The sequence below is a fragment of the Amphibalanus amphitrite genome, unplaced genomic scaffold (genome assembly GCF_019059575.1).
Source record: "Amphibalanus amphitrite isolate SeventyFive unplaced genomic scaffold, NRLGWU_Aamphi_draft 000204F_arrow, whole genome shotgun sequence".
Lineage (NCBI taxonomy): Eukaryota > Metazoa > Arthropoda > Thecostraca > Balanomorpha > Balanidae > Amphibalanus > Amphibalanus amphitrite.
In genome coordinates this window covers 487,725-515,535 of record NW_024881699.1, presented here as the reverse complement: position 1 = coordinate 515,535, position 27,811 = coordinate 487,725, and the positions used below count along the sequence as shown (strand labels likewise).

The 27,811-nt window shown below is 52.5% G+C and overlaps 2 protein-coding genes across 3 annotated transcripts in view; one reads left to right on the top strand and one right to left on the bottom strand.

Annotated features, from left to right (window-relative positions):
- LOC122384950 (WD repeat-containing protein 36-like) overlaps positions 1-8,533 on the top strand; it is a 33,165-nt gene extending 24,632 nt beyond the window's left edge. For both annotated transcript variants that reach the window (XM_043372806.1, XM_043372805.1), the window contains exons 14-15: positions 1,839-2,026; positions 8,191-8,533. In XM_043372806.1, coding sequence (XP_043228741.1) covers positions 1,839-2,026; positions 8,191-8,343 — 341 coding nt within the window. In that variant the 3' untranslated portion in view covers positions 8,344-8,533. The remainder of the gene's footprint in view (positions 1-1,838; positions 2,027-8,190) is intronic.
- Positions 8,534-13,327: 4,794 nt separating this feature from the next.
- LOC122384969 lies at positions 13,328-27,737 on the bottom strand. Its single transcript, XM_043372838.1, has 6 exons — positions 27,710-27,737; positions 27,160-27,429; positions 26,841-26,983; positions 24,143-24,271; positions 21,584-21,741; positions 13,328-14,611 (listed from the first exon to the last, which is right to left on the bottom strand). The coding sequence occupies exons 1-6, from the start codon at positions 27,735-27,737 to the stop codon at positions 14,407-14,409; spliced, it is 933 nt and encodes a 310-aa protein (XP_043228773.1). The 3' UTR covers positions 13,328-14,406.
- Positions 27,738-27,811: the final 74 nt, after the last annotated feature.

Sequence of the window (27,811 nt, the reverse complement as noted above, 5' to 3'; positions counted from 1 at the left end):
CATTTGCTACATATCTGCGAGCGTGGACGGCGGATCTGAAAACATTCCTCTAACTGGGGTCGGTGGCGCGCGCTAACGATGGCGTGCCACCAGCCGGGCGTGAGGACGATAGCGCGCGCCAGCGCTGACGTCACGATAGGGGTGGACGGGGAGATGGGACACATGGGACCACAGCGACTACTCTGAGGACTGTTTTATGGTGTGACACCGTTGGCCGCGATTATTTCGGTTCTTTGTGCCTCGGCATAGCGTCATGCTGCATTACGCTCTAAGACAAGGCCCATGCCTTTACATATACTGTACTGTAACTGGCTAGCAAAGTTACGGCCTTGTAAAATAAGAATGAAACGATTTCGAGTAAATCCCCATGCCGGCCATGAATACGGGCGGTATAGGTTTCGTACTCGAAGAGACGACTCTGTAGTTGTTCCCCGTTGAGCGCCGATGAACTACCGTCGCCGATTTTCCATCACACTGGCTGCCGCTGCCGCCTCTGATCGCCGAGGCTGATGTAGGAAACTAGCCCCGCTCCCTTCCGGGTATATGAATGAGATGGGCGGCGTCTCAGAGCGTCCTGATGACTTTGGAACGGCCCGTGTTCGAAGCTGTCCAATATTGTGCCGCCGTGGTCGGGTGATACATGGGGCGGTGGGGAAGGGGGGGGGGGGGGGCTGTCGGCTGCTGTGGCCGGGGTGTCATTCAACAGAACTTAGCTCGTCAGGTATGAGTGTTCTGGGAGACAGTTCACACGGCGGTGGGGAGGAGGGGGAGGGGTCACCGTCAGTGGCGGTACGGAGAAGGAGAGGTGTATCTCCGGGGGGGGGGGGGGGCTGATTCGGTCGGTCTCACCGTGACGTTATAAGTCTCGGAAGCCGGTGACGGTGGCGGCGTGGAGGTCCGCCGGCGTGCGAGCCTCCCCAGCTGCCGGTGTGGGTCGGACCGGACGGTCTGGGGACGAGCCGCCGCTCCACAGAGACGTATGGCCGACACTGGGTGTGATTTATCGGCTGACAAACGAATTGACCGGGAGTCATCCGTCTGACAGTGCGGGGTGCGCTGTTGAACGGCGCCTGACAGCTTAACGATTCTTATTGTCACTAGTAAACTGCTAATGTATGCTTTATGGATGTTCTACTGTTGAATACCTTTGGTATTTATCTCGCTATTGAAAATAAGACTAATGCAGCGGGCTTGCGGTTGGTGAGTTTTCCTAAATAACTTATTCGGATATTTCCACAGCATTAAGGATGCTGGATGGTATGTACGCGATATGTGTCCCTGATCTTCCCCGAGAGCCGCCACGCCCTCCTACATTGCGAATGGCGTATGACGTGTGATTAAAGTCTGCAACAATGTTTTTTTTTGTGCTGGCGCAATAGGTTCTTTGTTAACCTCGTTATAATGCAAAGTAAATTTACTGTGATTATCGCGCTGGAGACCGTCATTCAAACTCGGCTGTGCAACTGTCAATGTGACAAAATTGTACGTTTGACTGTGCATGACAGAATAATGGCCCGTCGGCCGTCACCATCTACAATTACGCAAATGTACTGGCGTGTGGGTGACGGGTGTTTTCGTCACCCGCGTTTTAAGTAAGCTGAGCTCTGTCCTGTGTGCATATTTTGCCTTCGTTGGTAGGTTAACACCATTTTCTCTTACGATTTTTCTTTACATCCTAGGTTATAAAGGCAATTTGCTACACCACTGAGGTTCCGGTCGGTATCTGTACAAACCGCGCTGTTTCCTCTGATCCAAATTTGTGCTGAAGGCCCCGTACTTATCTTCGACCTTGCGCGTACCGTTGCTCTGATTGACGGCATGCTTTTTTTGTCCTGCAGATGACGCTGTCATGACGCTGCTGAAGACCTTCGGTCCGTGGCAGCTGGACTCTGAGCTGCGGCAGCTGGCGCCCGCGCCCGGCAGCTCGCCCAAGCTGCTGCGGCTCTTCCTTATGACGCTGCATCACCAGCTGGACTCGTGCCGCGACTTCGAGCTGGCGCAGGCCTACCTCGGACTCTTCCTCAAGGTGAGGACGGTCACTGCGGCGGATGATCCAATCGACTCTGCTTTTGTGCCTGGGACAGGCTCTTACGCCTATTTTGACACAAAACACTGTGAAATATTGGATTATTTTTTTGCGAAATCATGAAGAGGTTACCCTCAGTCAGTTACCTAGCCTTAGCCTGAAGTGACCTCCTCTATTCTCCCTCCTCTCTCCCTCTCCTGTTCTCTGTCCGCCTCTGCCCCGGCCTACCCTGCGCGTGGCCTGGCGTGCCGGTATATCTCCAGGTCCGGGAGCAGTGATCGGCTCAGTGGGGCAGCCATCTGCCGCCGGCACCGGATTATACCCGGTGAGGGCTGAGCTGATATCGGGCCTGGCCGGCCGGTGACCGGGCTCTGACCGTTCACCGACGGACCCGGCGCTCCACAGAGGGTGGCCGCTGACCACTGACCACTGGCCACTGAACAGTGACCACTGACTACTGGCCGCTGGCCACTGACCATTGACCACTCACCACTGAACTGATAAACGATAAATATGCAAAGGTGGTGCAATGGAGTTGAGGGGGCTGCCTTGGTTATCCGCTAGAACCTGTAGCTTTTTACATAAGCGTAACCTAACATAGGATCCATATCAGCGGGTAGGATATTGATTTTGCTGATATTGACCTTGAGGCAGGCTTATGTTGTTTTCCTGTTTGGTTTTATAGGTTACGTTCCATTTGCTTTGACAGATATTAGCTACATAATCCGATACATGCGATGTAGGTATTGAGAGATACATTAGCGGTCAGGTTTTTTCCGCGGCGCCGGTCAAAGTGCGTCTGATGGACGGCTAGGGAGCGCATCTTGCCCGACAACTGCGCGTCAATGTTCTGTCGTCGGGCAGCCGGCCTGAATCCCGGGCACTGAGGCGGCGGTGTGTGCGCGGCTGTCCAGAAGTCGACGACAAGAAACTCGACACGGGAGCAGCGCGGTGCGGGCTCTGATCTGCCGGCCGGGGCTGCCCGGCTGCTGACCGGAGCTGCCCGGCTGCGCGGCGCGGCGCCCCAGGCCTCCACCGTTATCAACTGATGGACGGCAATGGCCGGCGGCGGCCGACCCGGCCACCGCCGCCGCTATTGCTGCACATTAGCTGTCTTCGGATGCCATCACAGACAATAGATACCGCCGAGCCCGCCGGCGACTGCACAATGATCGCTAAATTGCGGAGGAAATCTCAATCGGGCCGGCGATTATCGATACGATTCGATACGATAATGTCAGAGAATGATATTATTGTATGGCTTCATCCGAGCCATCGTTTCAGCTATCAGCAGCTTTATTCTTTGCTGCCTGGGGGCTGCTGCAACGTCTGGAAGGCGTATTTTTATCTCCGCTGTTATCTAGGGTCCCGGCCGGCCGGCTCTGACCCCCTCCCCCCTGAGCTCCCCCTGGGTACAGAGCGATGGTCGCCCCGCCCCACTCGCCTGTGATCAGATGACGGGCCGTGTCGCGCCGCTGCCCCCCACGGGTCATCCCGTGACCCCTCCCCTGGGACGGGGGACGGCGGGGGCGTATCGGGCAGGCTGGGTCAACGCAGAGTCTGAGGAGTCTGATCCGAAGGAGGTCATATTTTGAGATCAATATTTTGAGATGACAGTCTCAAAATATGACTTGGCGTTGGCTTTTCAACGAATGCAACACAGCAGTCGGCTCGAACCGGCTCCGACCTAACACCACGTTTCACGCCTGCTCCGCTAAGGCACGGCACTGTTGCTCGCGGACGATGTCTGCACTGCTCTGTCATCGCCCGGTCGCCGTAGCGAGCCGTAGCCGCCATAACAGGGTCGTAGTAGGGCCGTAGCCGCCGTAGCGGGCCGTGTCCGCCGTGACGAGACCGTAGCGGGCGTGGCGGCGACTCTGGGGACCGGATAATTGTGTGGTGGTAGGCCACGCGGGCCGTCCAGTGATGGGCACGGGGACATGACTGCCAGCAGCGGCGCAATGGTGCAGAAAAAAAAACGGCAACTGAAGGTCAGGAAGTATCGATACGTGATGATCGTTTTCGCGATATTGGTGGCAGTTTTTTATTTGAATGTCATTTACACCTATTGTCCTCGCTATGGATGAGTGAGTTTATCAAAAGTGATGTCATTTGATTAATCTTCTGCAAGTCGATTTGTATCGAAAATATAGCAAATGTAATGTAACTAACGTATCAGATCATCATTTGGGTCAATTGATTGTGTAGTTGGCTGGCACGGACACCGCCGATTTCTGGATTATCGGCTATAACGGTCGGGTTTACGGTCGGTTTTGTGGCTGTAGGTGCAGTAAACTGGAATCATCACCCGTAGAGTCTGCGGTGGGTCGCGTCTACAGGTGGGCCACAGGGCAGGAAATTGTCACTTGTGCTGCCATGTGTGGTTTGATGGTGAAACTGGGAGCGTTTGAGTTAACATCATTTCGGAGCCTTATTCTTAAATTGTATGCATTTACATATACTTTATTTACGGTGCAATGCATGCAAATGGAAACACAACTACGCAGTACCCTTTAATCGAAAATAAAATTCCTTTTCAGAGTTTAACGTGGGTTAGTCAAGTGGGCAACTTCAGGATGCCCTGGAGACAGTCCTATACCGGGAAACACGGGCCGTTCTGCAGATAAGCTGCCGGGGCGGTCGGCGGCTACATTGAAAGGGCGCGCCAGGATATGAGCTGCGGGGACCGGCACTGCCGCCCTCCCCGGAGAGAGGGGAAGGGGAGCGACGCCCTGGCGGCCGCACCGCGCCCAGCCGCGCGTTGTTTATCATAAATGATCAATGGGTGGGTCGCGTCTTATGAAATTCATATGGGTGTTTCATAAATTTCTGCGGTGTGGAGGTGGCGCGATGCAAAGTCGGCGGTGAGCCGGCCATCCGTCCGTGTCGGTTTTCGATATCGGCGTGCGGAGGAGAGCGATGAACGCTGAAGGGTGATGGACGCCGCGGTCGCGTTGGGTGTTCGCAGAAAACGCAGCTGAGAATAGATGGCAGATGTCAGGTTAGGTGAAAAATTGAGAGACGCTGACTTCAATTGTTTTATTATTCTACACGTCCATTTAGTTCACATCCTGTTGACATGCAATGTTTATGCCAAGGAAGCTCATGAACTCTTCCTTTCTCTGGCTTTCGGGTGAGCAGTTATTCCAAGCCACCTGCGTGGTTTCCCTGATTTTGCCATTTCATAGTGGTCCACTCACAATTACCAATCTCAATAACCACCTGGTTTCTCTGCGGCGATGCACTGGGCGCAGTGACCGCTGCCTTGGCGATGAACCAGGAGCTCCGTCTGGGGTGCCGTGCCATGATAGGATCGCCGTCTCCCTCCTAATGGGAGCGGATCCCGCGGGACCCCGTCGAACGGGCGACTGATTGCTATATCGGGTCGCCGATTTGGGTCGCGCAATATGCGGGGTTAATAGGTTAATACCGCTGTCGGTGCCGTGTGACAGGCGAGTTTATGGCGTTTTGTGTGCAGTACGCTGTGTGGGTGGGATGGTCCGTGTACTTTGTGCCATTTGTGTCTGTCTGACTGTCCTTTGACCGGCTCCATGGGGAGGAAATATGCATGGGCGGTCGGCCGTGTGTCGCTGCGCTGTCTTTGCCGCAGAGCGGTGCCGTGCGCCACCATTGTCGCGCGCCGCCGTTTCGATAATAGCGGGCCGGTCGCGGCCGTGTTTGAACAGTGCATCGTCGGCGTGGGAGCGACGACACCCGGTCGGCCCCCGCCCCCGCCCCCGCCCGCTCGGCGGCGGCGCCGGCTTATCGTCTCGTAATGTGTGTCAAAGTCGAACTGCCCCCGCCCGCCCTGGCTCACACTCCCGTGGTAACTCGGCCAGAACTGTGAACCGGGAAACTGAGGGGCCGGCAGCAGCGGCGGCGCAGTTCTAATGATATCGGTGGGATGGGAACGGCCGCCGGACGGAGCCCCTGGCGCGTGGGGATGGTACGGGAGAGGGGTGGCCAAACGGCAGGACCCAAAGACAGGGAACGGAGGCGCCGCCTTGGAAGGAGCTGTCCTTCGCTGGCGTTCCAAGGAAAAGCTGCGGGGCAGAGATGTGGCATGGTGTTATAGAAAAAAAATATCGCTGTAAAAGCGATTGGTTTTACGGACCTTATTTCATATTCTATTTACTCTTACATGTTGACTGCTTCTGGAATTTCGTGGTTCCTTACTGCGAGCATTTACTCTAAGTTATATTTTTGTACCGTCTGGCGAAACATGGTAGGTATATTTGTCGGTGGTGTGGCTGGCATAGATAGGCACAGATGAAGTTTTAAATTCTAAATTTAATTTTGCGACGCGACTGGGAATACAAATAGCTCGTACCGAAATGATATGGCGACCACAACAGTTCCCTTTCACCATTATGTCTCTACGTACAGGTCTCGCGGGTTTTAGCGGTAGGTTTTGCACCTATAAAATTTAGTGTACTTCAGGCTATATCTTCGTCGTCTTAAGCTTTTAAGTGTTGAAGGTGCGATCGACTTGTTGGGTAACAAGCCGGCCATGATCGTGTAAAATGGCTTCATCGTAGTTCGATTAGTTTCTGAGATATAACCGGAAATGTAAAAGTGCAAAACCTACCGCTTTATCTCGCGAGAGCCGTACTCCATGAACCGCCCGCATTCCTGAGGACCGCACAGCCTCAGCTCCACAGCCGCGGGGCGTTTCAATGCGGTGCCGATTTGGTGTCCCGGCCGGCCGGGCAGACGCCATCCAATCGTGAGCCGATGACGCGGCCTGCCCCCGACTGGCCACCGCCGCCGGCATGCCAAGCGGGTCAGTGCCGGCGCGCGGCGCGCGGGTGCCACTGATTGCCTGCCGGGAGCCACAGCTCATGAGCCGGGCCGCGCACGGCGAGGAGAGCGGGGAGGAGCGGCGCACCAGGACAGGGGACATGTTACTTACGAAGGGGCTTGATTGCTGTATTCGACGAAATCTGAGGGCTAAAATGTCTTCATAGTACACAGTACCCAGTGCTCACTTTAAGTGGGATAGTTAGGACTCAACATGACTCGTGGAATGACCCCTTTCATCGTGTGCGCTGTGTATGAGTGTGTATGCTCACAATCGACACTCTTATTCACAAATGGTGTTTGGAATCGTTAAATCGCTTAACATTCTCATCGGGTAATTGATAGGACTCTGTGACTGTCCTTTATATTCAAAGGGTCGCCACCCTCCTCTATTACATTTCTTCTCACCTTAGCCATTCCTTTACCCGGCTTTGATGACAAAGAGCGGGTCAGGTGATAAATTACGGCGGTGGCTTCGTAGGAGCCAGCAGTAAATATGACTGAACGAATTATTAGGATAGTTGATTTTGTGAAATACGAGAAAACAAGCTAGGAACCTAACCTTTGGTCTCCATTTTTAGTACACAACCTTAGCAAAAATTGCGAGGTCTCGTATTTATTAATTTTTTTATTACATTCAAAGTTTTGCCAGCCTGTTCAGTGTTCACGCTTGCTCTCGGTTTTCGGACGGAGCCGCGCTGTTGAGCCATATCGGAGATATCTGCGAAGCCGGTCTTTTGCCGGCCGCCTGGACCGCATGGCAGCTGGGCTCTATGATTGGGTCCGGACGGAGCGTTCTATCGAAGCCGCGAGCACGGCCGTCGCCATGCCGTGCCGGCTTTTGACCGAATTCGAAACGTGGTGAACCGCTCTGCCGTAAGCGCTGTACTTGAGACAGATGAGGTATTAAAGGCGCTCATAATGCCGGCGGCGCCCATAAAGCCTCCTTAATGAGCGCGCTGCTCTGGTGGGACCCGCCGGCGGCGCCCAGCGATGGCGCAGGGAGCTCCGTGCGCCCGGTGACGGCTCGGCGACCGGGCCCCGACCTACTGAGGACCGCTCAGCCGCGAAATGGGCGCCGGCTTTCAGCGGCGCGCCGCGGCCCGTGCCGAATGAGTCATCAATCGCCGGGCGCGGCGCGATGCACGTAATGGGTGGGGCGTTTGATACGCGTGAGCCGGCCGGCCGATCACTGGGACGGTGCTCAATGGTGTGAGATGAACCGGTGTATGACGGTGTCACCGGGGCCGCCGGGGTGGGAGTGCGAACTGGTACTGTATCAGCCAGGTGAAACCTGACTGTGAGAGCCTGTTCGGTTTTGGTATGTGTTTGCAACTGATCTCTCTCGCTCTTTCTCCCGGCAGCTGCACGGCCCAGCCATCAGTGAGAGTCTGGAGCTGCGGAATCTTGTGGACAAGCTGAGCACCAGCCAGGCGGCTGCCTGGGAGCGTCTCCAGGGTCGCATCAACTCGGCACTCTGCCTGGTCAGCTTCCTCAGGTCGTCCACCATCAGCTGATGACGGCGGTGTGGCCGCGCTGTCCTCTAAAACCGGCGGCGGCCACCGATTTGGCCAGGACAGGGGCTGCGCTCGATATCTGACGCAAGGACTATCGGCCTTTGGGATGCCGGCGGCGCGCCGGGCCACGGCCGTCTGTGGGAAGTGTTCGGCTGTGTCGGGTCCGTGGAAATACACTGGTGTGCGACAATTTCCTAGTCTGCTCTGAAACAACTAGCGGTGTGCACGTTGCAGTGAATTAGAACACGGCTACGGCGTACGTAACTAAAATCACTTTTTTCGCTTCCCTTATCGTTTCGGGTGAACAAACATTTAGACGAATGCTGGCATTGGCAAAGTAATGTTATATAATATCTGACACGACAATGCTCACTTGTGGAGGTCTAAGCACTTAATTTGCTGACATCTTGGGTTTGCACTGATATCATCTGAAGCAGTTCCTCTCGCCCATCTACATAATTCATTTTTCAACTACCAACGTTAATACAGCGACAGCTATCATTCTCATCGCAAGTAGGAATTTTTCACGCTGCTTGCGATGTTTGACGATAATGTAAAGCCTACGTGTTGCACAAAAATGTGTGGCTTCCCTCGAGCTCATTGCATGCCTTCGGGCGAGAAATGCATTTCTTGTTGTGATGTCGGGGTCGCTGGTATAGCGTGGGATGTTTTTTTCATAAGATTCGCGGCACTTTTATAAGGAACTGCTGCTCAATTATTTGACAGCTTCATCCTATTATTTGTGCAATCTAGTATCCTAGCTGTAATGAAGACGGTGGTGCTGGCCAGGGAAAAGGGGATTGATCTTAGCATATCGAAGTCCTGGAATCTGGATGCGAAGAGGTGACGAACGGACAAAAACGATAATATATCAATGCAAAGTTATATTTTTATCCAGGGATTAATATGACAAAAGTCGTAACCTACAATAATAGGCCATCCTTTTTGTACTCTTTGCTCAAAAAGCATATTAATTCGTCAATGCAGGCAAGTTTTAGTGACTTGAGCCGCGTTCGCCAGGACGGCGTTGAGCCTGTAATGTATTGTAGACTGTAGCGCCTGGAAGGTAGGCTGTACCGCCACACACGACTGGGAGGTAGGCTGTACCGCAAGACACGCCGCGGCGCCGGCTACTCTGAGTAAATTACGTTCCGCCCGAGTCTGTCGCTTCTGTTTGATGGTCTCAGATCAAAGTATAGCTTGCCATTTCATATTGATATGCTACTTAAAATGTGATGCATAAGTGACATCCCGTCAATCCCCCTCGTCCTCTTTTCTCCATTCCACCAGGAACCCGCCGCTGTCGCTTCCGCACGTGCCGCGTGCTCTGCTGTCCCCGACTACTGCCCGGCCCACTCCCCTCAATTGAGTCGCCGGAAACCGGAGAGCACATTTGGCTAATAATGTCAACGGTATCGGTTGGTGTCGGGCCGACACCATATAATATCTGGTGTCGGACGGCCGACCGCCGGCAGCGGTGGGAAACTGGCTGCGCGGCCGGCCGCCGGCCCGCTCTCTGTTGTTGACTTCCCTCCAGGCGCCCACTTTAGATTGCGCACGTGATTGGTAAATATTGGGTGGGTGCGCCTCTCCATCGCCGGATAGCTTCGGTAACCGGGTTGAGATTTACACTGGCATCTTGGCCCAGAGACAAAATGAGATTCGCGCCGCCGTCCTCCGGGCACAAGGCAGCTGAAGCCAGGGAAGTTGGGTGTTGCGCTCGGTCGCCTATCAAGGGCTGGGAAAGTTTGATGCATCTACAGAGTTTTCATGTTGATGTGGATAAGTTTGGCGCTGGTGACAGGTCAGAAATTGGCACAGAATTTTGACGCTTACCGAGGTCAAGTTTACATTCAAATACGCTCCAGCGTGCATAGTTACATACACACTACACATGTTCTAGCGTGTGCATTAGTCATTCGCCTCTAAGCAATTAGGTAACAATGATATATCTACAATCTACGTCATGTTTATGAGCAATGCTAGTGTTAAATAAAAAATCTGGCAGTCTCTTGCCGCCTGCTTATTATCATCGTTCCTTACGTTGAGCCAACAAAGCGAACGCATTGCATATTGCTGGTACGGAAAAGCCTCGTGTCACTTTAGAGCTAGCTGCTTAGTGCTTACAGGCTACGGCTTCCTGTTTATGACTTCCGAGCCAGTTTCGCCACGCTTGTAGCCTGCAGGGTTAAGACAACGTCAGACTTAAATGAAAAATGCTACAAAATATGAACATAATGTTCCAGATTTACCTCTGAAATAGAGTCACCGAAATGACAGGTGGCGGTGTGCGGGCCCACTCGGCTGCGCCCGTAAATTATGTCCCGCCAGCTTATTGAAGCCGTAGATCATACATTAATGGTCGTGCACGCTCCCGTATAGCTCATGGATGCAATTACCGAGTCTCCTGCCGGTGTTACGGCACTGCCGACCTGGCGGCCGGCTGCAGTGTGAATGAAATGAAACGTCTTGATGACTGCCAATGCTCTTACGGTGCAGAGCGCTCAGCGCTGCCCATTCGGTTTGCACAATGGCATCGCCCACAACTCCGCTTATAGCGTCCAAATGTCAGAGCTGTGTGCGGGAATGATTCCACTACGCGCATACGCCGCTGAAGAACGTCATGTGACACAATATGACGTAATTATGGATAAAAGTCACATGTATGTATGTGAGTTCATTGTAAATTGTTATCAAATGGCTACGGGCCGGATCCCGTTTGTTGTGGTATAAAGGTTTTAAAGTCTATGTAGTTATTTCCGGGATGTTGGCGAAGACATTGTCAGAGAACTGCAGAAAGCCTCCTGACAAACGAACGGAGCTGTCGCAAATGCTCGGCCGGGGTATGCGCGGAATGCCGAGGGTAAATGTGAATTATGATCACAAATAACAAGACGTGCACATATTTGATACCCAACATTACACAAAAATGGGGACGATAAAAAAATTGAAGTAAATTTAATGTTATGCAATTGCACTTGGGATGAAACAGTTTTAGCATATACTGCTTCCAAACGACACACAAAACGTGTGTAAACGGGTAAGACATGCACATTACCAGCAGCCTGTCATAAGGAGTACTTTTACCTTACTTCATTTCAATTGTAGTGGGATCAATATTACGAAAGTAATGTAAATCCAACCATTAACCATTATATATTTAGTATTCATTTTGCCGACAGTTCTTGCCGCGATTCATGAAAGGATTTATGTAGATATAGGAAATAAACTGCATGGTTAGCACCCATTACGTTGATGAGTTTCATGGTGAAAAGCATACAGCAGCACGAACTACGGGTGCCCATGTTATTAATAAATAACGTATAAGGGGAAATAAAGAGAAGCGTCGAGGCAGTCGTTGGGTATTCAGCCTTGTTGCATAAGTGGGCAACAGCTCCGTGAGTTACGTTAACAACCGCGATGGTCATAAGTCTTACGTCGCGTGGGCTTCGCTTGACAGTTATTAAGCCTTGCTGTTGGTAAATAAGAATCTTTCACGACATATGACATCGGACGTTAGCGCTGCACCCACATCCAGCCAACGTTTATCCGTCATTTGTTTATAATCACACTGTGGAGGCGAGTGATGCGTCTTTTCTGAGTACCTCAGTCAGTCTCAATGCCTCTCGCACGTCCACCTTCCGAGCGTTCTCCTAGGTATAACTTCCCGCGATGGCTCCACATTACCGCTCCCAGCGCGGGGCCTCGGGTGCCTCTGCTGTTTATCAATGCACACCTCCGAGGAGAGGACAAGGTGCGTCTCCTCCGATACTCTACCCGTCTGACGTCACCACACCCTGCCCTCGGGCTGATCATTTCCTCCCCACTCTGTCCGCCTGACTTCTGCAGCCTCGTCTCGCGCCAGAAAAACGGCGCCAAGAGACCGGAGCGGCCGGCGGCGATCACGACCCGACGCGCCAAAACTGTCAACAGGCGCCAAAACCGTCAACAGACCGTGCGGCCGTCTCGGTGCTGGAGCGTCCGTCGGTGATCGGTCCAGGGACCGCCGACGGAAACAGATCGGCTCGATGGGCTATTAGAGCCTGCCGCGAACTGCTACCGCCCAATGCAATGCAAGCATGCGACGATTTCACTGAAGACACTTGACTAGACTATTAATCGATGTATGTACGCCGCACCTGAACCTATTGTGTTGTTCGAGCGTTGATAACTCGCTTCATTGACGATTACCTATCAAATGAAACTTTGTGATCAAATGCCTGTATTCAGGCTAACGACTTTAATGATAAGCTTAGTTGAAAAGTTCAATATCAAAAAGCAATGTTCTCTCAACGAAGTCAACCAGCCTGTGAAATGTGGTTTGATCGCCTCGGCATATGGCTAGCAGGATCTGTTTGGAAACTGACAGGAAGACTTTAACAGATCCGATAGAATCTGTGTGGATTTGAAGAAACGGTGTTAAAAACACGCATCGGTGCGTAAAATTTAATATCAGAAACCTAATTTTCCACCATGAGGCCTCATTTAATTAATTTCTCTCTAAGACGGGACCCAACGTCTATTTTGGGAAATATTCAAACTTTGTTGAATGTCATGAACGCCTACACATACTTTCTAAACATTACAACTCTACCCCGAGGGTGGAACTATAGGGGTTTTAACCGGACGTGCGTTCCGGGAACACCAGCATTAAATAATAAATCTTATGAATGCACCTGCCCGCTGCCACTGTATGCGGCCAAATTCACGGGATTACCATTGCAGAGTTCACTGAACGTGCAGTGGCCCCTTCTGTGACAAAAGATAAGCACAAATGCCGGTCATTTGGAACAAACCAACTCCCACGGACAGGCGTGTTATTTTACAGTGAGTTACGGCGCTGCCTTGGGGTCAAAGCGGCGCCGTTCATATGTCATCCTTCACGGTGCGCAGGGGAGCTGCAGGCCCGGCGGGTTCTCCGTACGGACATCATTACACAGACGTATGTGGACTCGTAACTCGGCACTTCTCAGAGCACGATCGGTAACAGAACAGCCATCAGTTTATTGGTACGAGTTCAGACGGCGGCAGGACTAGGCCCGCGCACCGCTCACGGCCATACTCCGGCCGTGATGAACTCGCCAGTTCCAGCGATATAAGAGACATCCCGAACGCGCAACCTTGGCGATGTAGCTCACATGCCGAACGCATCCCACATGACAGTATGACCCGGCCCCATGTCGAACGTATGTACACACTGAGAACTCCTGACAATGTAGCACACCTGCCAATAACATCACTTTAGACGATATAGCAAACTTTCCCGAACGCTTCGCCCCTGGCATGTAACTCACATCCCGAGGCCATCACTTTCAATGATACGAAACATGCTGGATGCTCCACATAGCATTCTGAAACGCACAACGCCTCTGGAAGCCACTGAAGAAGTCACTCCCATGCAGATAGAGGATGCGTTCAAAGATGCGACATAAAGATGCTCTGGGGACACCGTTGAACGGAGTTTACATAGTCCATGATGTCCAAGACAATGAACAGCCGCGCTTTAGTTTGAAATGATCATTTTCACCTGTCGCAACGCCGTTATGGAACGTTTGTCTCACTTTAAAGAGGTGCCACAGCTCAATGAATACCATCACATTTCACTCGTGCACAATCAACTGGTCGATATTGCCAAAGGTATCATTTCCCACACACAAATGTCGTCAAATCTTCTCGCACATAGCATCGTCAGAGATCTTGTGACGTACATAATCGTGCGACCTCGTCACCTCACACATAATATCTTCTGGGTAGCTGGGGTTTCATCACACAGACTCGGTATTTTTTTTCGGCAGCCATCGCTAATCTACTGTAAAACATTGCACAAATAGCGTACAGTTCCTGGGCTCTTGGACCCCTTAGCCTAAGGGTTTCGAGGCCCCTCGGCACACATCCCTGTCGAAAAGTTATTCAATCTCCCCAACAGATCACATTACTACCCTCTTCGGCCCCCGCATTCACATGACGACAATCGCGCAATGAAGATAGTCCCAATGAAGCGCTCACATTTCCATACCATACCAACAGCTCCCCATGAGAGACGGAGATAGATCACACCACACCTCAGTTTCCGTAATTCTCATCGGTCCGAAGGCTCTCGCTGATCAGCTGGTAGAGCACCTTCAGTTGGGCGACCTCCGTGAACCAGCGAGGTCGCACTGCCCTCAGTCGGGCCAGCACGGCCACCGGGCTCAGGTCACCGGTGGCTAGTCTCTGACGGTTCAGCATGTCGGCAGCCACCAGCAGGGCGGCCTCCTGCTCCGCTCCCCTGGGACACAGAGGGAGAAGGGTCAGCAGGGATGGCAGCTGTGGCTTATTTACTGGAAACGGTGGACAATGGAGATGCAGAGAAGGAAGAAGGAAGAGTAGAAGGAAAGTCAGAGTACTTTGAGGCTAAATGAAGGACGTGACATGAGACAAAGAGCTCCATGGTACTGCAATGCGTAACTAAATTCTGCCAAGGAGTCACGTTGAGAACCCGTTCCACTTCCAAATCCAATAACAGAATGGCACAGTAGGTTCGCGAGCTACCACTCACGTCACCTGCACAATAGAAATACCTCATCATCATATCACCCTCAGTGAACCAGGTGATCCTGCGTTTGCCCTATTTATGCCAGAAATCGTCAGTCAGTCAGGTTTCCCCAGTCGTTTGTGCCCCGCATGGTAAACACCTGGTTGTCGGCTTGTGTCCGGTCGGCCGCGCTGGTTAGCTAGTGATTCGTCAGCCGACTGTCGGAGTCCAGCTGTGCTCCGCAACGGGCCGTGGTCTGGTACTGGTCAAATAATGTCCCCCCCTGTCGCCCCCCCCCCGCCCCCCGCCGGGCCGACTGTGTGCAGCGGTCCAATTTACCAGTAACACCGGCACAGTGTGAGGTCAGGCTATTTACGCATGGAAACATAGTGGGCACCTGTTTAAGTGTGACGCAGTGCAATGTGCCTTTCATGTTTCGCTGTGTTCACGAATTGCCGCAGTTGCAGCAGAATGTTGGGACGAAGAATATACAGCAGCAAACGCGCTGCAGTTCATATGGAGCCACAAAGCAAGACGTCCCTTGGGAACAAATATAAAACTCAACACCGTCGAGTTCATGCCAGAAATGCAGGAATGCGGCTTTCTATACGCCTCTCTCTTCCATCGACCTCATTACACCTCCTCCCCAGCTCCACTGTTCCGCTTGTTCCGGCTGCGCCGCTGCTTGTTCCACTGTTCCGCTCCATTGTTCCGTTTCCTTATTTCCCTCCTTTTTTTAAAAGAAATTTTGTCCGAATGGTTGAATGGGTGGCTTTGGGCCCTGGTGCCCCGCTAAGCAGTGCTTGTTGCGAATGGCACCACGGACCAACCACCCCACCTTGCCCGCGCCCGGTTCACCGGTGCTAATTTGGATCGAAAGTTTAACGTGCCGCAGGTAGATGGCGGCACGGTCCTCCCGGGTCTAGCGTCGCCCTCTCTCGCCAGTTGCCAGCTGGCTGAATATAGTAACGCGGGTCAAACGACGTGGAGCTTCCCGGCCACGCGCACGCAACAGGTCTCATGCGTTGGGGTCTGAACTGGGCCACGGCAGAGCAGCCCCACAACATCTTCCGCCCCTTCCCCTCCTCCGCATATGCACAAACACGGCACAGAGTACCCTGCTAGCAGTAAAATACACCTTCTCCACTGAAGACAGCACCCTCCCCACAACAGACAGCACCCTCCCACAAAGGAGAGAGAACCCTCCCACAAGGCAAAGAGCCTCCTCTCTATCGGTCACGGACTAAACTGGACGCAACAAGCCGAGTCGGTCAGGTCAGCGGCAGTCGGTGCCACTTCCGAGAGGCTGGCTGATGTCTCCAAACTGGTCCTCAGGGAGGCGTTACTGGCGGACTGAGTGAGACGGCTCGTCGCGATCCAGAGCGGTGGACTGGACGGTGGATGGAGGACGGTGGACGGTGGACGGTAGACGGTGGACGGTGGACGTTAGATGGTGGACGGTGCACGGTGGACAATGGAGTATGGATGATGGACGGTGGGCGGCGGATGATTGATGGAGACGCTGAACAGCAAACGGCGGAGTTTGGACAAGTGACTGGTGGACAGCAGACAGTGAACGGAGGACAGTGAACGGTCACATCATCTTATCCATCGCTCCTCTCGTTCGCCATGCATTCCTCCGCTCTCCACCACTCAACAGCACATCTCTGATCCCCCAGCCGATCGGTATGGACATTTCACCGATCTCCAGCCAGCCGCCGATCGTTCGGTCGGTTTTCCACTCATGACGTCACCAGGCAGAGTCACAGGACCGGAGAGCCGGCCTGGCGGCGGTCCACAGAACAGTCGGGTCTATTCTCCGGGCGCGGCTGGCCAATTCAATCCGCCAAGATGCCGTAAACGAAATGAGGAAAGGCAGGCCAAACTTGGACCAGCATTCGAATGATCGGGGATATTTGTATTGAAGCCAGTCTAGTGGTTCTGTGTGCATTCATACAAACGTTGCATCAAATGAAACAACGCTGTTTTACAAACATGATACTCGGACGACTCGCAGCATCATATCTTTTATCGGCCAAAGGAACTCATCGCATCATGCTGTCATGCTTGTAAGAACAACGTTATAAGGCTTACGTTGCCGGCGGCTTGCAGCTGATGGACGGCTTAGTTTTTACGGAGCAAGCGAAGCGAGCGTAGTCTTTCCTTAGATTAACGGAAATTTCTGAGTATGAGCGGCCGGCCGGCCGGCCGTGCGGACGCTTTTGCGAGGCTTATATCTCAGCAACCACTTGACCGATTTACATGCGGTAATTTTTGTAGGGTAGCTTCATTCCTTCTACCAAGTATTGGACTATTCCCGATGCATGTGGGTGACCCCTTATGCACGTGCCACGTGCAAAACGAAGAGGTGTCAGTTTTGTAATTGTTACAATATATCGGTAACTACTTGGCCGATTGCGCTGAAAGTTGGTATGTAGGTAGGCACCCACTAGGCACTGCATATTCATGTGCCAGAGTTGGGGTGCTGCTGCACGTGCGCACGTGCAGGGGTCGTTTCCAGATCTCGAGAACGGCTGGACCGATTGCGCTCAAATTTGGTACACAGTTAGGGACGGGTTAGTAGGGTGCCGTGCACAAGTCAGTTGGGACCCATTTTGCACGTGCGCACGTGCAGGGTGCCGCTTCCAGATCTCGAGAACGGCTGGGCCGATTGTGCCCAAATTTGGCACATCGCTAGAGACCGGTTAGTAGGGTGCCGTGCACAAGTCAGTTGGAGGTACCCCCTCGCAATTTCGCACGTGCGAGGCCCACCCTCTCGCTCGCTCCGTTAGTCGCCCCAAAAGGCGTTATACTGGTTATTACGGAGCGAGCGAAGCGAGCGGAGTCTTTCCTTAGATTAACGGAAATTTCTGAATATGAGCGGCCGGCCGGCCGGCCGTGCGGACGCTTTTGCGAGGCTTATATCTCAGCAACCACTTGACCGATTTACACGCGGTAATTTTTTTAGGTTAGCTTCATTCCTTCTACCAAGTATTGGACTGTTCCCGATGCATGTGGGTGACCCCTTATGCACGTGCCACGTGCAAAACGAAGAGGTGTCAGTTTTGTAATTGTTGCAATATCTCGGTAACTACTTGGCCGATTGCGCTGAAAGTTGGCATGTAGGTAGGCACCCACTAGGCTCTGCATATCCATGTGCCAGAGTTGGGGTGCTGCTGCACGTGCGCACGTGCAGGGGTCGTTTCCAGATCTTGAGAACGGCTGGGCCGATGGCGCTCAAATTTGGTACACGGCTAGGGACCAGTTAGTAGGGTGCCGTGCACAAGTCAGTTGGGACCCATTTTGCACGTGCGCACGTGCAGGGTGCCGCTTCCAGATCTCGAGAACGGCTGGGCCGATTGTGCTCAAATTTGGCACATCGCTAGAGACCGGTTTGTAGGGTGCCGTGCACAAGTCAGCTGGAGGTACCCCCTCGAAATTTCGCACGTGCAAGGCCCACCCTCTCGCTCGCTCCGTTAGTCGCCCCAAAAGGTGTTATACTGGTGAACTTAAAGCAAAGTACGTCATTAACCTTCATGGAATTTTACCTTGAACCGAAAAAGTATCGCCTTATTTGGAGCGATGATGATGTAAATAGGTGAGAGGGAACTTATACACTCAATGGTTTTCTGGGACACAGATCCAAAACTTCCTAGAGATACCTAGGGAATCGGACCTTCAGAGAACCAGGCAAAGGCAGCATTATCGTTCCTAAGGGGAAACTAAAACGGTCTTTGATCCATAAACATGCTCCAGTATTGCCTTTTGACCTTTCTGCCTCTGGGAAACCCGGGCTACCGGTCGGTGGAACTTGGTGCCTCCGAGAGACTGTGTCTGGCCGTGTCCCCTTGGTCTCGGCCAGGCAACTAACTGGCTGCACCAGTCAGAGGTTTCTGTCCCGACCAGAGAACCACACGGCTGTAACAGTTGGTGACGCCTCCATATGCCAGATACCTATGTGATAACCATCCCGGCTGGAGCAGTCGGTGCTTCCCGTAGCCAGGCAACCAAATGGTTGCATAGGTTTCTGTCCAGGCTGACAACCATCTATCTCGTATCAGTGGCTGTGTAAGTCGGTAATTTCCGTCCTAACCTTACCACCAGCCGTCTGCACCAGCAGCCAGCCGCTCCCGTTCCGGCCATCCCGCCGCTCCAGCCAGCTCTGTCGGTAGAGGCCGTTTCACACCGGCCGACAGCCGGACAGCCGGCCGCTGGCCAGCCGCTCACACATGCACTCAGCGGTGTAAACATGCCGTTAGCAGCTCGGGCGGCCCTGAATGCAGGCGGCCAGAGGATGTCCGAGCGGAAGGGGGAATATTGTGCCTCAGACAGAGCGATATATGGGGCGAGACTGACAGAACAATGACGAGGAAGTGGCCGATAATGTGTGGGAATGGGTTGTCGGCGGGAAGGGAACAGAGAGGCTGTATGTGGATGTAAAAATGTAAAAAATACGCGTATTGGGTGCACGGACATACATACAGCCAGTGTATGACTATGTTTTAAGCATGTGGGGGAGTGTTAGAGCAGTTAATAGAATTGATAGTGACAAAGGTTCAACCGTTAGTTGTGCACTTGAAAATGGTGTCCCATTTATCACCGGCAATCAGTTGCCTGGAATGGTAGGCTCCCCCGCATCACACATGTTGAATGACAGGCTCAGTCTGTCCCTGCCACCCATAATGATGTAGCGATTGTAAGTACTACACCACACGGCGTGTTTACACATAGGTTTCTGTGTTTTGTGATTTTTGCGAACTACCCGCATTTAACTCTTATTCCCAACGACGCACTTGTAATTAGCCGGTATTTCCCATATGTCGTATTATGTGACTCTTATTGCCCATTAATGCATATCAATGCAAAACATTCAATGCAATGATGTGGTGCTACCGTCGACGACTGAACCAATGAGTCGACCATTTTGAACTTTTGCGAATGCAGGTACTCTCTGGTTGCAAGGTAATTGCAAGTAGTTGTTGATTAAAGGCTAAGTGACGAAACTTTCTAACAGTAATTGCGAACTTAATAGGATTCTCTTTGCGCTTTAACCAGGAACAAAGAGGGTTTTAGCAAAAAGAAATAACATTAAGGATACGTTGCATGATGTATGCACGTTAGTCAATCCGGGAAAGACTATGGACATCTTTAACATGGGTTATGAAGTACTGCGACTGAATTATATTACAGAGCCGTGTGTTCAGACACAGAAATAACAAAACCATCTAGCAACCGCACTTCAAGCTCGGGAGGGCGAAATTTAATCGGCGAGCGGTTCGATCAATTCTGTCCGGATTGTCTGCTTCCCAATTTGCCGGTGAATTTATCGCGTAGCCACCGCGCACTGCTCCCCATAGATCACCGGCCACTCTGCGGCGAGATCGGGCCGTTCCCGTCTCCCGCATCTGATCTGGCGGCGCCGCCAGGAGGGCCTCTCATGCGGGCCGGCCCATGCGCAGCCGGCGCCGTATTCATGTCGCGCGCTGGCGGCGGTCATTAGAAGTCGTATACACGGTGATGACTGGCCGTTGAGCAGGAGCGGCCCGATGATGGGTGCTGGGGCCGTCTGACCGGCCGGGCCGCGCCGATATGAGGTTCCCCGGCCCCGGAGGACCGTCCGGCGCATGATACACGAGCGCAGACTCCAACGGGAGCACTATGTTCTCAAATCATACCGTCTTCAGCCGACAACAGAGTAATGCTATCAGTCGAAATGGAGCACCGCCCGCGCCGTCTTCCATGAAATTTGAATAAATCGATCGGCAGAAGGGCTCGCAGCGGCGTAACGCGGCCCGTGTGGCACCGCTAACCTTCTGACGGCCGGCGCCGCTGAAACACGGCCGCCCTCTCCGCCGAGATTTGTAGCCCTTCAACGGGTAAAGAGTGCCTCTCGTTCGGTATCTAAATTCTGCCGGCGGCCGGAGGGTTCCGTTCAACGAGCCGGCCACATTTTCAACAGGGCGGAAATATTAAATATGGGCTCCATGCATTTCTCAATAAGGGTGCATATGACGCGTGATATGAACGAGAGGAAACGGCATATAAAAGCACATCCACGGGGAGCATATTGCCTGGGGAAGTGTCGCGAAGACTAACGCAATTGATACAGTTCACTTACAGGTAGTTATCAGCGGATACACATTACACATTCCCTGCTTTCTTGAGACTCTGAAGTAATGTGTAGCGACCTAAGCCGTTTTCTGAGCGGTTGGTAGGTACGGGGACCCGCAGTTGCTACTGTACAGCGACCCTGAGTAAATTGTCCCAGCACCCTCACAGGGAACAACGGTAAGCTGTCAGAGGGCACGCACAGAAAACCTCAGCTACTCTTGTACAGGTACTGGCAGTCGATATCAATGTTATCGGTTGTTACTGGACAGGACAGACGGCTAAAGTTGGGGTTCGTGTACAATAGCAACTGCGGGTCCCCGTACGAATATGTGGTGCTTATTTGTTTAAAGGTTACTTAGGTGTACCAACATTTGGAGTTTGCATGGTAGCCTAAAAGATATCGCCGGAGCTCAATTCCTCACATTTGAATGATACCAGTCCAAGCATTTCTGTTTATGCTGTCTCCAGCCCAATTCCAAAGAGGTAGGAAAATCCATACAATTCGAGCATCTATAACTAAAAAAACGGGTCACTGCACACTCAGCACAGTGCTGCCCCATCTCTCGCCGATGACGCCACCCACTGACGTCATCAGATGACGCCACACAGACTCACCTGGTGACCACCAGGACGGTGGGGTGGGTGTTGGGCCGGACGGCGGCCGCCTGCCGCAGCAGATACTGACGAACACCGCCCGCCGGGCTGCTGGTGTCCAACAGGATGTACCGCACCTCTTGTCGGCTCCGGCCCGCGCAGCAGGCGCATAACGTGCTCTGTGGAGGGGGGGGGGGGGGCGTCAAACACTGACAGCACGTACCGCACCTCCTGTCGGCTCCGGCCCGCACAGCAGGCGCATAACGTGCTCTGTGGAGGGGGGGGAGGCCGTCTGAAGATGACAAGCCATCCTTAGGTCGGCTTCAAGTGTCAGCGAAATAGTATCCCGGCTAGTTCGATAACTGCAAGTTAATGAAGGCATTTCTTTTTTTTTTTTACCTCAGCCGTCATTGGGTTTTGCCTGTGGCTGACAATGTCTAAATAAACAGCATCATGTAGAGAACTGGAGAAAGACACGCATACCAAAAATGATAGCGATCGGGTTTCAAATCCCTCAGTACCTCCCCACGCGAGGTTCAGCTCCACCTTCTCCATCTCTCCTCTGCGACCTGAGCCGGCCTCGGCCTCTCCCCCGAACCTCGTCGGTCCATCGGCCACACCATCTCGCCACCGACGGTCGGCCGGATACGGGCCGATTTCAGCGCTCCGTCGCCTCCGACGGTCGCCAATCCACCGGTGTGGCCGAGCCGCCGGGCTGCGCGGCCCGCGCGGCCCGGCTAATGCCCTTTGTCCCAAGTGGACTGGAGGTGCTCCCCGGCCCAGTCGGACTGTCAGAGCGGGATGATGGCTGATGCTGCCGGGCTTAGAGGGCGGCAGGATCACTGAGACGGAGTAACAGGAAGCGTTATGGGGGCGAGGTATTGGTTTTGATGGTTTGAACTGGGTTTGTGACGATACATAGACCTTTATATACATATGTATAGGTAAACAGGGGATATAAATGAGGTAGGAGTGTTATTATGTCTCTCTTTAAAACTGAGATCACTGTGACTTTTGAAATATTGGACGGCAACGTCACATATTCATAGGCAGAAATGAGCATGTCGTGGACGTAAGGTGGGCGTAATGTGAACGTAAGGTGACCGTAAGGTGAACGTTAGGCGGGCTCATAACCGGTGTCGGGCGGTCGGCGGCGGTGCGCCCCTATCGTTAGCGCTGTCGGTGGCCGGCCGAGAGCCCCGCCATCGTTCAGAATGACGCCCTAAGCCGGCCGGGCGGCGCCGAGCCGCCGCGGCCGCTGAGCGATGGACGATAAAAACACGATCACCGCGCCGCGGGCCACGCCCGACCGGAAACGGCAGCTCTCAAACGTCCTCCCGCCGCCGCCGAGAGAGCGGAGAAAGACGCGAGAAAGACAGCCGCCACAGGCGAGACATGTTTGGAATTCGGAGAGACCACTGATGGGCGGACGAACCGGTGTTTCTGAGAAGTGAAAAGGCGGTTGTGATGCTCAGTTGATGGCGATTTAGTGCCCACCACGGGATGTTTTAGCCCCCGATGAGAACATAACAGTCAGGCTGATATGAAATTGTTCTTAGTAAATGAACAAAATATTAAATACACCTAATCTTTACTTAGAATGGCTGGTTTCAGTAAATGGATGAGTAATAAATTTCTGCGCTGGAATAAAAACAAAATGATTCAAGTTTTTGGTCGGCCAGGTTACTTGGTTTTGATACATAGAGCTAAATGGGTACGGACGCTGCTACTTACATAAGTGCTACCTTCAGCATAATGGGGTCGCGCCATGATGAAGACGACACCGTTGACTCGCGTTTCATGTTTTAGTTGTCCCCGGGCCCTCGGTTGCCGGGGCCGGGGCCACATATTTTGTTTGTGGGAGTCCATAACTCGCCGCTGACAGCGGCAGACGATCGTCAGGGGATGTCGGGGAGGAGAACGGCATCAGTGCCGCCAGCTCGGGACTCTCCTGAATTGACCTATGGCTGCTGCTAGGGAGGGATTAGACTGACCTGACCGGAGCAGCAGCAATCATTTAGATATAAGTTGGTTATATGCGCTACCGGACTTGTTCGTTGGACCATAGAACAAGTGATCATGAAACGACATTCTGTCTACCATGCATGCATAGTTCACATAGCATAGGCAGTACACCTAGGGTCGAAGATCATATGTAAAACATGCGGGTTTATCGTAAATAATCTGGGTGATTTCATATGATGCTATCATGGCATTAACTTATCGAATGTCTCCACTAAACGGGCGACAGTGTGAGCCCTCATAAAATGTCATCAGCTTCACTGTTTGCCTCATGCTTCAGCCAGTTGGAATATTGAGGAACTTCAGTCGCCTGACACTTTAAATCGACAAAGTTAGCAACTAATCGCTCTCGCTCAAGTGGCCATTGATATAATGTTTCATGACAGCGCTGGATGATAAGAATATCTTTCGTTATGTGATGTTAACCCCTGACCTTTTGTCTTACCTCGTCGGTCTACCAGACGCGAGAGGAGATTCAGGCGTATATTTTGGTGAGGCGACAGCAGGTATTTACGGACCAAAGACATACAATGTAAGTCTGGACAAACGTGGACTCACCGTGATTCTGTGTGCGGGTGACGGCGGCGGCAGCAGCAGCAGACCGCCGGCGGAGTCGGATCGCTGCTGGACCTGACACCCGGCCAGAGGCGCTGGCCACTCGCCCGGGGGACCAGTGCCGTACTCCACCTTTAGGATAACAGGGCGGCGGTCAGCGGGACGGTAGGTCACGGGTCACTCACCAGTGACCGGTCACCCGTCACGGACCCCAGCTGTGGGGCAGGGAGGGATCAGGGTCAGCGGGACCGCAGGTCACAGGTCAAACAGCAGACTCGTATCTTGGGAGTGAGGCAACGAGGAGGCTAACAACGGGAGCACACGGGTCATGGTGCGGGAAGATGAGAAAGAACGAAAACTTCGCAGTAGCCCTGTGATGATAGTGAGTCCGGTGAGGTTCTGGTATCGGGAGTCACCTAAACACCAAGAATGCTGACATGGCCAGTCCAGGATGAACAGTGAATATCCTGCAATCGTTCACTCTGAAGTTACACCCACTCGAATGCTTTTCTGACACGAAAAAAAAATTAATCGGGCGCCCACTGCTCTAAACACAGCTGTCTCAGGTTCTGACGGATTACCGCCACGTCAGATTGGGCCATCAGGATAAGTAATTTACGCTAACTTCGACTGGCGCTGCAAGTTAGAGCGGCGGCTAATTTCTCAATTGGTCGTCGGATGCGGCGCGCGGAGGGCAGACTGGAGGCGAATCTGCCGGAGCTCATCTCCGCCCTCGGATAGTGGACAGTCCCGCGGGGGCGTCACACGGAGAGAGAGAGAGAGAGAGAGAGAGAGAGAGAGAGAGAGAGAGAGAGAGAGAGAGAGAGAGAGAGAAAGAGAGAAAGAGAGAGAGAGAGAGAGAGAGGGAAAGAGAAAGGGGAGTATCTGTACGCCATCTCCATTGGACTGAAAGTCTCCCGATATACATGTACCAGTCTGAACGGTTCCCTCAGAACGGAATCTAATCAAGCTCAAATATCGCTCAAATTGGATCACCATTTATCCATCTACATGCCATCATTATGTGATCTGAGCTGCCCGGAATAATAAGCCACAGCTTAGACATGGATTAGCCTAATTCTAACATTTGTAGCAATACGACACCAATGCAGCTTCATAAACATTGGGATTATATTTCTTTAGTTTTGTAAACGCCGCTGGTAATAGCTGTTTTTCCACTGCTGAGGAGCAGAACTCTACATAAGTGGACAATTGGTACGTTACACGAGTGGGTCCCAGGCCAATAACATTAAACGATGATCCGTTATAACCAATGACCAGCCCTCAATTTGAAACCCCGGTGGAGCAGCGGTGTATGACAGGAATGATTTCTATAGACATTCGCCATTATTTGCCAAATCTCAAAGGTCGATTTCGTACGGTCGTACGCAAACTCCGAAGCGCGGGTGTATTTCTCCCTCATACGGAGTAACACCTGCCTTCAGCCAGTCAAGTGACCGGGCCGCCAGCCAGTCAGTCGGGGAGATTGAACACTGCCGAGGTCTCCCTGCAGAGAGCGACCCGGTCACACCTCCTCGGCAGAGTGAGAGGGAGAGGAGAGGGTAGAGGGGGAGGGGAGCGATCGCGGCTCGTTTCTCGCAAGGCGCCGCCGCTGAATATTGCACGTTTCACTCTTGCGGTCTGGTGATTCTGGCGCGTCGCCGGTTAATAATGCAGCTCAGAATGGTCATCGAACGTCGGTCGGTGCCCGCGATGGTCCTCAGGTCAGCGCCCTGTGACCGGTCAGTGGGCTCCGTGAGGAGCCAGGCTAGGTTTGGACCGGTCGGAGACTGACGCTGTCACCGACCACGGTTACCGCATAAAAACACATCTACTTGTGTTTGAAGGGGCAAACATAATTATAGTTACTTTATTGGTCGTGCCACATTAGTGACGTCGACTTTATATGTATGATACGCCGAATTAAGACCAGTAAGATGCAATCAAAATAATAACTAACACCGACAAAGGATCACAAAATAATAAACCGGATACAACACAACTAAATAAATACCAAAACAGAAAAGACAGTTCATTCCTGCCAGTCGTTGTAAGATTCCTAATTAGTTCGAACAAAATTAATCCACTGAAGTGGCTCGGAGGACGGTGTTTTCTTGTGAACTTTTGAGTCAATCGACATCAAAGCGAAAGAGACTGAAAGATGTCGGATGGAGGATCGACGCGTCGTGACTGGAAACCAGTGCTGCTCTCGACGCATATCTGAGGAACCTATCTCATATGAATATGTAATTTCACTGTCATTTCAAATCATTTTATGAGTGTCGTTGAGGTTAATTCGTTTTATAAAATTTCCAAAGGTTCAAGCTCCTTTTTTTGCAATAAAACCAGAGTTAAATCATAGTTTAGTCAATCATTTCGCCAACAGAAAACATCTTAACTGTTCCCAGCTGCTCCTTCAGGCAGTTGGATCTCAATAAATGGTTCCATTTTTCACGCCATCGATGGAAAGCGATTTCTAATGCCGTGGCACGCCAGCATCGTTTGCGCCAGAAGACGGATTATGCTAACAGTGCGCCATAAATCGTAACAAACGGGCCGCTACAAAAACAAACACCTTAACTCAGTCACCGGAGAGCACCGATCGAGGTCTGTGGCCCCAGACGGTGAGCTGACTGCAACCTGTTGACGCGGGGTGCACCATAAAAAAGTCAATAAAGCTGCCGGGATTACCCGCACGTACCTTTCCGTTAGTGAAGCGAACTATGGTGTCCACTCGGTGTTTCCTGACGATCTGCCAGAAATGCGCCGAAGAGTCGTCCTCTTGGAGGAGGTAGGTCGAGTTGAAACCCGCCACTGTGGTTGGCTCGACACTTGCCGTATTGCCTAGCGGAGTCGATGCAGTGAATGTAAAAAATCACTTTCGCTAAGCTTTGCATCAGTACATACAAGACAAAGCCAAATCACACAGCACTTCTCAGATAACGTCTCAGATATAAAAAAGACCCTGTAGTGCTGACCAAGACTCCACACCCAGACGCGGCTGGGTGCCCGTCACTAACCGTTAGTTTTTGAGCAGCCGTTGGTGCCGGCGTGGTGCCCATTAGTGCCGGCGTGGTGCCCATTCACCGCAACTCCACCGTTCTTCTCCGCGGCACCGTCCACCGCCGCCATCTCCTTCCAAAAGCCGGCATCGGCGCCGCGCTGCAGGTCCATCACGTACCCGGCGAACATGTGCGCCGGAATCGCCTCCTGGCGCCAGTCGGGCTGCGCCGCCTTCGCCACCACCGGCGGCCGGCCGCGTCGTGAGCGTCGTCTAGAAGCAAACCACCCTGGCAGTGAGCAGTAATCGTCTCCCAGAAGTGAGACGATGTTTTTAGTCCGTAAGATTCTACAGGACATCCGTCGTCGACATCCAATGAATCCGGATTACGAGAACTGGCTTATGAGGTTCACATAATATTTTAGGCACATGTTGGCTTTCGAGTTGCAGTTTGCTCGAATGTTCAAGATAAATACGATGTTGAGATTCTTCTAGGATACATTAGCCTTAAATGTCGGCGTTCCGGTACTGAGGACCCCTCCCGGGAGTCTCCCGAGTCCTGACATCACGTCCGAAGAACATGAGCCGGTCCCACATCGCCCCAATCGTGCCATCGCCAGCGGCCATTCCAAAGATCACCCGTTCACCGGAAATCACCAGATCAATCTCTA

What these genes read in the sequence shown, in the direction of transcription:
- LOC122384969 (XM_043372838.1), bottom strand. Translation starts at nt 27,737, where the DNA reads ATGTGGGACCGGCTCATGTTCTTCGGAC. An exon ending in CGGCTGCTCAAAAACTAACG is followed by an intron (nt 26,984 to 27,159) that starts GTTAGTGACGGG and finishes CGACTCCGCTAG; the next exon opens with GCAATACGGCAAGTGTCGAG. An exon ending in CACCCGCACACAGAATCACG is followed by an intron (nt 21,742 to 24,142) that starts GTGAGTCCACGT and finishes CCCCCTCCACAG; the next exon opens with AGCACGTTATGCGCCTGCTG.